Source organism: Acartia tonsa, chromosome 3 (genome assembly GCF_053477335.1).
Source record: "Acartia tonsa isolate MP-2025a chromosome 3, ASM5347733v1, whole genome shotgun sequence".
In the NCBI taxonomy this organism is placed as follows: domain Eukaryota; kingdom Metazoa; phylum Arthropoda; class Copepoda; order Calanoida; family Acartiidae; genus Acartia; species Acartia tonsa.
The window spans coordinates 58,251,925-58,264,326 of NC_137262.1; the positions used below are offsets into that span (position 1 = coordinate 58,251,925).

At 32.1% G+C, this 12,402-nt stretch overlaps 2 protein-coding genes across 3 annotated transcripts in view; one reads left to right on the forward strand and one right to left on the reverse strand.

Moving 5' to 3' along the window:
* Positions 1 to 12,402, forward strand: part of LOC145314679 (large ribosomal subunit protein bL20-like) — a 184,246-nt gene that overhangs the window by 162,290 nt on the left and 9,554 nt on the right. Inside the window, exons 2-9 of one of the 2 annotated variants that reach the window (XM_080154695.1) lie at positions 7,180 to 7,249; positions 7,591 to 7,679; positions 7,937 to 8,052; positions 8,433 to 8,515; positions 9,342 to 9,433; positions 9,997 to 10,046; positions 10,932 to 11,028; positions 11,351 to 11,499. In XM_080154695.1, coding sequence (XP_080010821.1) covers positions 7,189 to 7,249; positions 7,591 to 7,679; positions 7,937 to 8,052; positions 8,433 to 8,515; positions 9,342 to 9,433; positions 9,997 to 10,046; positions 10,932 to 11,010 — 570 coding nt within the window. In that variant the 5' untranslated portion in view covers positions 7,180 to 7,188 and the 3' untranslated portion in view covers positions 11,011 to 11,028; positions 11,351 to 11,499. Of the gene's footprint in view, positions 1 to 7,179; positions 7,250 to 7,590; positions 7,680 to 7,936; positions 8,053 to 8,432; positions 8,516 to 9,341; positions 9,434 to 9,996; positions 10,047 to 10,931; positions 11,029 to 11,350; positions 11,593 to 12,402 lie in introns of those variants that run through there. The other variant, XM_080154696.1, reaches the window with a different exon arrangement.
* LOC145314675 (signal transducer and activator of transcription 5B-like) overlaps positions 1 to 12,402 on the reverse strand; it is a 160,437-nt gene that overhangs the window by 41,950 nt on the left and 106,085 nt on the right. The window lies entirely within an intron of this gene.

Here is a 12,402-nt window from a genome sequence, read left to right on the forward strand (position 1 = left end):
TATCACTAGTTAAAGTTCTCTTTTTTTCTACTCTTCAATTTACTAAACTCTCCATAATAGGTGCCAGATTTTTTTTATGTCAATCCGTACCAAAAAAATATGTATTTTTTTATTTTTAATGTGAAGTGAATTTATTCAATTCTTATTAAGACAAGAGTTTTGGATTTTAATTTTAAAAAATAAGTATTTTATGCAAAATATATTTTTAGTTTTTAATTACAATTTTAATATGATGACAAAAACTATTGTTAATTTATTTTTCCAAATCAGTCACATACGGTCATAAATAGTGAGATTTTTATTAAATTTCGACAGATTTATTTTTAATGATAATTTTTTGAACTGTTTTGAAAGCAGATTTGAAAGCGTATATAACGCACAAAATGTTTCTATTTGACACCTTTGCTCCCCCCTCCATCCCATCCACTCCTATTCTTCCTCTCCTCGTATTTACTCTTGAACGAGTGGCTTTTAGTAAGTTAAGGAGTGTAAGCTGTCACAAAGCTGTCGTGTTGGAGATCTTTTGCATAGAGTAATAAAATAAAGAGTAATGTAGTATATTTAAAAATTGTAATTTTTAGATATATTTTTCTACGTTAATTGATTTTAGGGGGGAAAAATTAACTACAACCTGTAATGTGTGAAGAGGAGCTGTTTTGTTGTAAACAACGGCCCTAAATAATGCACTTGAGAGTCCATATTGTGTAATAGTAAAGGGTGGTTTTTCTTTTATTTTTGTGCAAAGATCCTGTCAACAGTTTTAGATCAGAGCTGGATGCTGTTTGATTCCTCTGATGTTTAGATAAAGTAGAATAGCAAAAAAGGAATAAAAAAAACATGTTATATCTAAACTAGTCAAAGTGACCAACCTAGGTAACAATACAATGATTTTAAATATCATTCTTGTATTATTAGCCTTGTTCCATCATTATCTTATCCCTGTATTGTATTGGAGAGGTTGCAGGATTAAGTTAGGTTAGGTAAGGGTTAGAGAAAAGGTTAGAAAAGCTTCTCTTTCATGCATGTGCACGGTGTTGCTTCATAAGAACTACACTTGTAAGACCTACACTCATAAGACCTAATGTGACATAAGACCTACATTCATAAGACCTAATGTAACATAAGACCTACACTCATAAGACCTAAAGATATAGTACATATAAAGGGTATTTAAAAAAAAAAATTAGTCAGAATTTTTTCATATAATCTTTATTTTTGGTCCAAAATTGATAAAAAAAAAGTGGCATAAAGCATCCTCATATATTTACTAAACCATACAATCATTGTTTATGTTATTTGCTTCCCTCCATTGGGATCCAGAGCTTGGAATCTGGAAGGCATGGAAGAATTAAGCCCATGGTCATGGATAGATCTCTATACTTTAGTTATCTCCATTTTAAGTTGGGCTAGATTAGTGAAATTAACTTTGGCCACCCTTTCCTTAACAATGCCCTAGATGTTCTCAATTGGCCAAACATCTGAAAATTTGCGACATTGTATTTGATGATCAATCCTTCTTGAAAAAAAAGCATCTACTGCTTCCTAAGCACATGCACTCCTTTGGAAGGAAGCAGGGTCATCTTGCAATTTACTCTTTGCTCCACATGGCTTTGGTTAATCTTCTGTGTTTTGTACCTATGTCAGGGTTTAGCTCCATGTTTCTTTAAAACATTTCGTAGTGTATTATAGCTAACTCCTACCCTAGCAGCAACAGGTCTCAGTCCCTTGTGCCTCTTGTTCTAAAGAACAATCTTCAGGTTAAACATACTAGTGGACAAATGGTCAGTTTTCAGGATTGCAGTCAGTGTTGTTGCCACTAATTGCCTGCTGGAACTTTATCCTTGCCATAGAGTCCTCTGATTTGAAGCAGTTGATAACCCTTAGCACATTATGGTTAATGCCAACAGATACCAGGTGCCAATTCAAACCTTAACAGCATTGTTGGTGGTTGGTTCATTATTGAGAATGCTCACTAAGTTAATCCTAATCTCTGGAGATAATATGGCCTTATTTCTTTGTCAGTTCCTGTGATTCAGTTTGCCTAAATAGTAAATAACTCTGTTCAACATATCCTAAAAATGTTATCTATCTCCTCATTATCTTCACTGTTGAAATGTTCTTCAAAGTGAGGAACTCACTGTTTCCCATCCAAGGATCATGTCTCCAACAGGCAGTTTGTCCATCAGTGTTGTTTCAACAAGGACAAATATTTAGTTGAATGGCGTAAAATAAATTAAATAAAGAAAGAAAAAGAACAGTTTAAAATGCATATTTTTATTTACTCTGCAGTACCTCATATTTTAACAGGATTATAGCAATTGTAGCAATCAGGGAAGCTTCTATTGAATGTGTATGGACGCCTAGCCTAGGACATGGACCTCGGCTGGGGGTCACTAGCATGTTGCTGGACTGCTTGGGGGAGCTGGAGGTCTGCAGAATTACTCTAATGTCTTGGGCTCTCTCTTTATTCGCCATTTATAAATATAGTATTTATACATAAAACATAATAATCACACTTTAAAGATAGAAAAAGCCCTAATAAACTTATCAAAGAAATAAAAATTGTCACTTCTGACCTGAATTATTAGTTCCTCGTCCTATGATGGTTGTAACCTTACTAGCAATTTTTAGTTAGCACTAGGGTTGGGCCGGATATCCGGCCGGATATCCGGCCATTTTCAATATCCGGCCGGATACCGGATATTGAAACTATCCGGCCGGATATCCGGCTCTATAATTTTTATACTTTACACCAAAAATCTCTGCTTTTTAAAATTTTAAATGGCTATAATTTTCTTATTATTGAAGCTAGAAGAACATTTTTTCTGAACAAGTTTAACTTTAGGTAAATTCATAAAATATTTTTGAAAAAATTTTTTTTTGCTACTTTAGTATCTGGTAATTTGGCCGGTTATCCGGCCGGATATCCGGTATTTTGGCCGGATAACCGAATATTTGCCGGATATCCGGCCCAACCCTAGTTAGCACCTATTTATAAATTTGCCCCAAGAAATTCTATTTGTTATTTAAAAAAGACTTATTGATCAATTACAACTTTGAATATAAAATATTGTAAACAAAAAAATACATGTTAAATTTAATGTATGGAAGAGAAATATGCCTAAACAATTTGTCGTCAATTCCAAGTGAGTTGAAAAAGAATGAACACCATTATTCTACAATCAGAATGGTTTCAGAATGGCATTTTTTTTATTTATCTGATGTGAGAGCAAGGTGTTTTTAAAAGCAAGCACAGCTATAAGAAGAAACATTTGTTACCTTAAAAGTACCTTCCATGCACCACTGCTAACTATGTGCCAAGATACAGCAACCAAAATTAGACAGAAAGATTCATTAACTGCTAGAAGAAATTCTTCTCCTGAGTCCAAAATTTGTATGTTGTAGGAAGATTAACTAAGTCGCTATTGGTCTGGGGCAATTTGTCCTCCCCAGTGTCTTGCGTCTAAACAATTGTATACATCTATTGGTGTAATTAAATATACTAGTGGCTACGCTCCTAGAAGCCTCTAGGGCACTCAAGGTAGGAGAGGGACAAGTTGACCTCATCCCATTTAATATTTGAGTTTCAAAAGAGTAAAAAAATATTCTTTGGGAGGAGGTGGTTGAAGACCCTTTCCCCAAAAATAGTTTAACCCTTCCCAGGACCTATAAGAAGTTTCACTGTAAAGGAGAACAATATCGGTTTACCAGGTAGCAAGATTCTTTGGGACAGACAAAAATGCTTACTACTTTATATAATAGGATATTAGGATAATTACAAGAGGAAAATTAAAGGTACAGTTCATGATAAGAAAAAAAAACACATCAATTTCCAGCAAAAATGACTTAATCTATAGTAAAAATTAAGATTTAAGCTCCTAATAAAAATCGATGTGAGCTATTGATCTCATTTTAAGTTCTGCAGTATGATTCTACAGAGCTGGATCTTAAAACTGTTTTTAACCTATTTTTGAAAGGTATATCAAAAATATACTCTGACACCTGTAGAATCATACTGCAAAGCCAATAATGAGAACAATTGCTCACATCGATTTTTATTAGGATTTTAAAGTTTATTTTTTACTATGGATTAAACAAATTTTACTGAATCGTGATGTTTCTTTCCATTGTGGGTGAAATACTCAGCTTTTAGTGTCTTGCTTCCTAAATATTGTATGCTAGTATACAGTAAAGTTAGGTCTTGATTTTATCTATCAAAACTAATTAAAAATTTATTCTTTACAATATATCAAAGAATTAACATGAAAATGTTTCATGTCTATTATACATTAAAACACATAAAAGTCAGCTGTAGAGGGCTAAATCTTTAAAAACGTAAATAAATGTTTATGCAATACAACAAATTTATCTTTATCACATTTACAAATATGATATAAAATAAGATTATTCAAACTTATTTTTTAAAATATTTTTAAAAAGTATTTATCTTTAATGTGTATAGTTTCCATTCTTTTCATTTTATTAAAATAAAAGTTATTCTATTTTATTGGAAATAGGTCACTTTGTGAAAACATTATATTTAAAATTTAAAGATTTCTAGCTTTGTCATTAGTTAATGCTGAATCCTCATAGTTTTTATGTTAATTCAAAGATATATCCTACATCTTTCACTTTTAATGAATAATTATAACTATAAAATCAAAAGAGCTATTTTTTTACTATCATTAAGAAAAATGCTTTGAAGCAAGAATTTTACCTGAAAAGAAAAGACAGTTTATGATTCAGTAAAATTTACTTAATCCATAGTAAAATACAAACTTTAAAATCCTAATAAAAATTGATGTGGGCTATTATTCTCATTTTTAGCTCTGCAGTTCGATTCTACAGGTGTCAGAGTATATTTTTGATATACCTTTCTAAAATAGGTTAAAAACAGTTTAAATGTGTAGCCGTTGGCGTTGCCGCTGCCGTAGCCGTTGCCACTGCCGTAACAGTTGCCATAGTCATAGTTGTAGTCATAGCCATAGTCGTTGCCACAGTGCTTCTAATAAAACATGGATTTTTAAATGATTTCACAACAGTGCAATGCTGGCTTTCCTAGAAATATGGATATCTAAAATCTTTTATGGCCCACCCAAAAAATAAATTATTTTCATCAAAGAAATAAAATCATTATGTCTAATTTTTTTGAAGTGTTTTTATTCAAAATTACTATTTTAATTATACACTTTAAATGTTTGAAGTTTTTACATATTATTATTATCATTTTTACAGAAAAATTCAAAATGTGGTTGTATGAAGGTAGTAAACAGTGTTTTACAATACTTCCATAGTCTCTGAACAGTCAAATTAAATATTTATAAACAAGTATACATAGTATTTGTTTTGAAATTGTAATTGCCGCTAATTTGAGAATAAGTGTTACCAGACAATTCATGTTAATTATCCTATTATTTAAGTTTTTAGTTGCATCCGCTAATAGGAATATAATTGTTTACTAATATTTTTAAAAAGAAATCATTTTCAATCCTATCAATAATATTGTAGTAATAAATCCCCAAAAAGTGTATTTTAAGTATAGTATTTATCTTTTTAAAGTTGTCCCTTACAAGGTTAGACAGGCAACATACTTAATATCATGACGGGCCTTTTTTTCTTTTCATTTTGTGCCAGTACAATTATTTATACAATACTAATAACACTCTTTTAATTATAATTTAAAAAAACCTCAATTTCAATGGTTTTACGTTAAAAACATCAAAAGTAGCTGTCTTTGTAGCTTTAGCAACACTAACCCACTGTAGCCATTTTTAGCGTGGCCAGTGACGGCCACAGCGATGCATTGCCAATTTGATTTAAAGATCTCATTGTTTTTTTGTGACCACAGCTACGCATGGTTAATTTGATTAAAAGATCACTATTAGGTTAGTGGCTGTACCTCTGGCCATGACTACGGCAATGGCTACACATTTGAAGATCCAGCTCAGGTGTCCAAGTATATTTTTGATATAAATTTCAAAATAGGTTAAAAACAGTTTAATATGCCACTAATGTATCAATTTTATTTTGTATTCAATGCAAGATTTAAATGTTGAATTATGGGGGAAAAGTTTCAACTGTTGGTCAAACTTTATTTTCTAAAATTTTATTTATTAGTCCTTGACTCATTTTTATCTAAACTTTGTTCAATGTAACAGGTGTATAAAGTAATTTACAAAAAGCCATTGAAAATTTATTTTGCTTTACTAAGAAATTGACCACAATTACTTCTTTTTTAAAGCTGTTTATTTAAGTTTTCATAAAAATAAATTTTCTTTTATTGACGTGTGTGGTTATTTTATTATTCCTATCATATAATATTCAAAATCATTATTCAAGCTGTTGATTGTTTTGATAAAAGACAGCGGCATAATTGCGCAAAACAGCTTACACATACAAAAAATCCGCGGCATCCCTTGCGCTAATTACAGCTGTCATTTGATAATGGATTGCGGCATTCTTATCTGCTCTGCGCATCACAACAACATTTTCGAGTTGGTAACAGTTTTGTCATGATCTTCATGGATGGAAAATGCTTTTATAGTACTAAAAAGCCATAATATTATGAATAATCATACAGTATGAGAAACACAGCAATAAAAATCTCTATAAAACTTCTTTCTTATGTGTAAAATTATCCCGGGTTCTAAACGTACGGATTAGATAATGAACATCAATTAATCGCACACAAAGTTTATTCGGTCACTAATGTTTGTAAATTGAATTTATTATCCCTTCTATTAGAATAAAATTATGGGTTGAAAAAATTGGACATTGCTTTTGAATTAACCAGTCATGACCTAATTATAGAAAATACTGAAAAATATTTAAACCAACGAATGATCGATCGAGAACGTGTTTTTCAAAATAGGACCAGTAAAATATCTTGTCCTTTCCTCCCTTAGAACTAAGAGGTACGTGGAGGGGACACTAGTCCCCAAAGTTTATAATAACGTTTTCTCATTTATTAGCTGAAAACTTTGGGTACATATATTGATATTTGATTGACTGGATGTTGAATTAACTTTAGTTTGTCCCTAATTAACCTTTCAATCTCTAATTTTAACTTATTAAAAGGGTAATTTTATGTATAATCATTGGAGATGGATATCTATTTATCGGCGGCATTGTCTTATTCCTTTAGATCCTTGACTTTCCCAAAAACAAATATTTATATGCAGATAAAAAATGGCGGGACGTGGCCGAGGTCGTGGTGGTGTCACTATGAGCATTAATGCTGAAGCTTTGGGTAAGTTTTTATTGGTACAAGATTACGAATCAAGCTTTAAATACTGTCTATATAATAATGAAGGGAAATTCTTATGTCTGGGATTTGATTACTAATGTCACAATATCAAATATACGTGAACAATGTTATATTATTTAGAATTATAGTATTTTAAGATGTAGCTTTCAAAACTTTCAAGATAAAAGTTTATGTACCTATGCATACCTATGTATTGGATAACAGTTTTTTTTTAATGACTTTTGTTTGCATAAAAGGTATCTATGTTACTTAGTAGGATAATTGAATGTCAAGCCATGACTTGATTCTATAAATAAATGTCCTAATTCCAGCTTTTTTTTCAGGTATTGGCCGAGGTGATATTCCAGCCACAGTGTTAGAGCCACCACCTCTTTTTCCACAATTAGTCAACAGACCTGTTCAAATTCAACAGGTAAAACTACAAAATACCTAAATTATTTCATACTTAGATTTACTTCAACTTTGATTTATGTTTTTATGCATTTTTTCTTTGATTATAACATTTATCAGGTATTTATGATTACGAAAGGGGGGGGGGGGGGATGATAATCTTCGTAATTTATGTATTCAGAGTTAATTTATATACTTCTAATGTGATTTTTTAGAACTCTACACTAGCGCCCCTCTCCAACTTGCTACGTTTATCAACTTAATTACTTTCTGTTTTAGGGTTTACGAGAGAAAAGAATGTTACAACTTCAAAGCAATATATTTAACAACTTCCGTGCTTCTCAGCAACAAGTTTATCAAAATATTGACTGGAGTTACATGCCTAAAGAATTAAAGTAAGTTTTCAGTTTATTTGAGACTATGAGACTGCTACATAAGTTATGAAATAGGGTGGATCGGTTACGGCTGCCATTGACGACTTTTTAACAGCTATACTGATGCAGTTTGTTTAGCAGTTGTTTGGATGTGAATTTACATTTTTTTTCATTTGTTTTATGTGTACTTATTATATATTTTTACGTCTAAAATTGGTTGGTTCAATAGCTGGAGTGTCCAAACGTTTCAACCACCAATTGTAATCTACGTAACATAAGAGATAATTATCTTGTGTTATCATTGGGGATCTACAGTACATTAATTTATCGGCCATTGTCTTATTCCTAGTTCCCCAAACTATTGCATTATCTGAATTATTTAAACAAAAAATCTTTTTCAGGGTTGGATTAAAGAAGAGAAAAAAAGAATTTAAACCAAATCTTGTAAAAAGTAAAGGAGATGTCAATATTGAAGATAAACTAAAGGAATGTTCTATGGCCGAATTTAAGCAACTTTAGAAGGGTTAGGAAAAATAGTCCAATTGAATTGGAATTGATTTTCATTCCAAGACTTAAACCTGAAAACAAAATAGCATATCATGTGAAGCTACCCTTAAATGGATAACTAAATCGGTTTAATATCAAAATATTAAGCTACTGACAAAAAAAAACACCTTATTTCTCTCTTAATAAAACAAAAGGATTCGCCCCTAGCCTTTAGGGGCTTTGCCCCAAGAGGTAATTGAAAAAAATTGGGGGGATTTTTTTGTTCTTGTTGGGGGGTTGGGTTGTCCCACCCCCCAAGAATATAGTGTAAAACCACCACAGGACCAGTAGATATATTTCTTGAAGAGTAGAACCAAATCGGTTCTGAACTTACTGAGATCTTAAGCTTCAGACAAGCGGACAGACAGACAGACAGACAGACATTGTTCTACTTTGTATTAAAGATTATATAATAGGATAAAATGTTAGGTGTAAGATAATACCTTATATTTATACAAAATAGTTAATAATACTAATAAATAAAAATAAAATAGTACCTAGGTACCTATTATCTGATCTGCTATTATTGCAAACATTTATGGTGCTAGTTCGTAGAACCGGGGACTTTCAGGGGGGGGGATATAGGGGTGATTACCCCCCCCCCCCCTCAAATGAATTTTTGGGGCACCCCAAAAATTTTTGATTTTTACTCTCTCTAAATAAAAAAAGCTTGGACGTCCTCGTCTATATTATTCATAGATTACACCCTTCCCCTCCAAATAAAAAAAAGCTTGGACGTCCTTTCGTAGAACATTAATTTTCCCAGAGTTTGGAAGAGAAAGAGAAATTTGATGGAAGTGGAGATGAGGAAGAGACAGAAAAGAAACCATCAGATTCTGATGATGAAGATAAAAAGGTTAGAAAATATGCGTAGTATCTCTTTGAGTATCCGCACCACTGACAATGAATATATTATTACTTGGATGTAACACCAGATTAATGTTTTCTAGTAAAGTGAAACTTGCAGCAGTCTAATATAACGATACCCCCCATTTACCTTATCCAATCCCCTTTTACCGGATGAATTAACTGACCAATAAGTGGTATCTATTTCAGCAACCTAAATTTACGACAATTTTTCCCTTGTCATAATAGCGACATTTATTCTACATCCATTACAGTGATTATATCTCATCCTCATACATGAAATCCAGGGGTCTAAAGGGATAAGAAAATAGCCACTAAATTGATGTACAATATATCCCTAATGATGACACACTAAATTACTCCTTCTGTAGATTAAGTTAGTAGTTGTAACGTTGGAACACTCAACTTAATAAACCAACCAATCAAAATTTAGTAAAAGTCCCAAAAGTTGTCAAGCCAACGAATAAGAAAATGTTATTGTAAAACTTTAAGGACTAGTGTAATAAACAATCCATTGTACTTTCTCTCTGATGAAATCTGTGATGTTTGTAGGAGGATGAAGAGGAGATAGAGGATGAGGATGAAGAAATGGATGATGGAACAGGAATGTACTCTTTGTAATTACTTGTAAAAAGAAAAAGGGATTTGTCCCTTTCGTGGTAAGCCTTTTAAGGGGCGTTTCGTCGTATTTTCATAGTAGCTTTTCTCCTATTTCTAGTTTTGCGTGGGGCTCTAACCCTGCGGGGCCATCACCGAATTTAACCTAAAATAACTTATCAAAAGCTATTGTGAAAATACGACGAAACGCCCCTTAAGAGGCTTTGTCACGAAAGGGAATATATCCAAAAAAAGTCCCTTCTTTGTATCGGCTATTGAAAGAACTCTATAAAATTACCTTTGTATTTTGCATTCATAACAAGAGTATAACGGGAGGGGGCGGAAGTGACACTTTTTGAAACCAAAACTAAAATCAAAGGAACTCAACTAAATAAAGAGTTACAGCTCTTAGATTTGGCATGGTAGTTGCTTTAAATAGGTACAATATGGAACTGTGAAAAAACGGTGGCGGAATTTTATGAAAAAAAAAGATAAGTTTGTCTCAGATGATTCCAAATTGTTTGATTTTGCGAGAAAAGGGAAAACAATTGCGGCGGTTTTCGGCGAGAGCGGCGGTTCCGCTTCCGTTTTTTCACAGTTCCATATTGTACCTCTTAAAAGCAACTGCCATACCAAATCTCAGAGCTGTAACTCTTTATCTAGTCGAGTTCCTTTGAGTTTTAGTTTTGGTTTCAAAAAGTGTCACTTTCGCCCCCTCCCTTTGAAGTAGTCATATTTTGAAAACTTGGTAGCACTTTTAAGACTCTCGAATATTGGACGAAAAATGTCTAGAATCATTACCTACCTAAACTTTAGTTTATATTCAAATTCTTTATTGGAATACTCCCTTTAACAATCAAATAAGAATGAAATGAAAGAGTTGCTGATCTAGATTATGCCAACAATTATTTTGATAATGGAGAGGGCGATGATGATGATGACGGAGGAGATGATGAACAAACATTCTAAGATATGGCGCGTTTTTCAAGGAAAATTAGATGATTTTCTGAAATACTTATTTCATTTAGTTTGATTCAAATTAGAATTAAAAGATATTAAGAAGAGATTTTGTAACTCTCCAACCTTTCAATATAATCATAATTGAGACAAATGTGTCATTATTCTGCTTTTTTGCTGTACGATATTGAAATATAATTGCTATAACTAGACAAAAAAATAATAAGATTTGACTGACAGAACAGTTGAGTAAAGGCAAATAAATTTTTCTATTAGGTATATAAAATTCAATTTCAATAGAATAAACCACCCAAAATAAATATTTACAAAAATCATTAAGTGTTTATTTTACAGGTTTACTGGATAAATGTTCTTGCTATGGTTTGAACCAAAAACAAGGACCTACCCATGTTTTTTGGTCAGTGATCTCTTAAATATTTCTTAAGAAGCTACATGGTGATTAACAAAGGCTGTGATTTCATTATTGTTATTATTTTCAGATTTAAAAATGGTTTTCCTAACAAGATTGCTGGCCAAAAGAAGCCACATGCATACAAACACATTTTTTGGCAAAGAAGTTCCCAGCTATGACAGGTGAATATCAGCTATCCTAAGGGATTCACTTAATTTTTATAATTATCGATTTAAAAGATTGGATACTGGTTAAAAACCAACAAAAATCAACAAAAATAACCATTGCTTATTATGCCAATGAATAAGAAAACATAAAATACGACAATGTACAGATTTTATCAGGGAGTGAGGGGATGATTGACTTTAAATTACACTAGTCCATAAGTTTTATAACCAAAAAATATGGCAAAAAATAGGCCATATATTTTCTTAATGTTCCTAATCTAATGAAAGAGTTACCTAAAACGGTAGAGCAGTGCAATTATGACAGCTGTCCCAATTTAACAAGAACGAACACATTCACATCTCTCTCTGAAACAATAATGAACTTTGATATTGATATATAATTTAGCCCAGAATCAGTTTTACTTTCTGCAATAGAAAAAGCCCCATAAACAAATAAAGTTTAAATAATGATTTAACAACAACATAACAAATAATAAATATATTTTAATTAAACATTTGGTATTGGTTTAACAAGGATGTATGTCTTCATAGCTTCTCCTTCCCTACATTTGATATGGGTCTATGGTGCTCCAACAGTTTGGTATAGGTAAATTCCTAAAACATAACAAATCATAATTTGTGACATTTATATGAATTTGGTTTTCTAGTTTTGTTTCTTAGTTCAAATCTTTGGCACCCCTGGCTTTGTACACATTCTTGAGGTATTTGTATTGGGCGAGGATTCGTTCATACTCTGCCTCCAGGAAGTTGCATCTATCTTTCTTCTGGTCAGACTGTTGTTTCCAAAACTTTACAGCAGCCTTT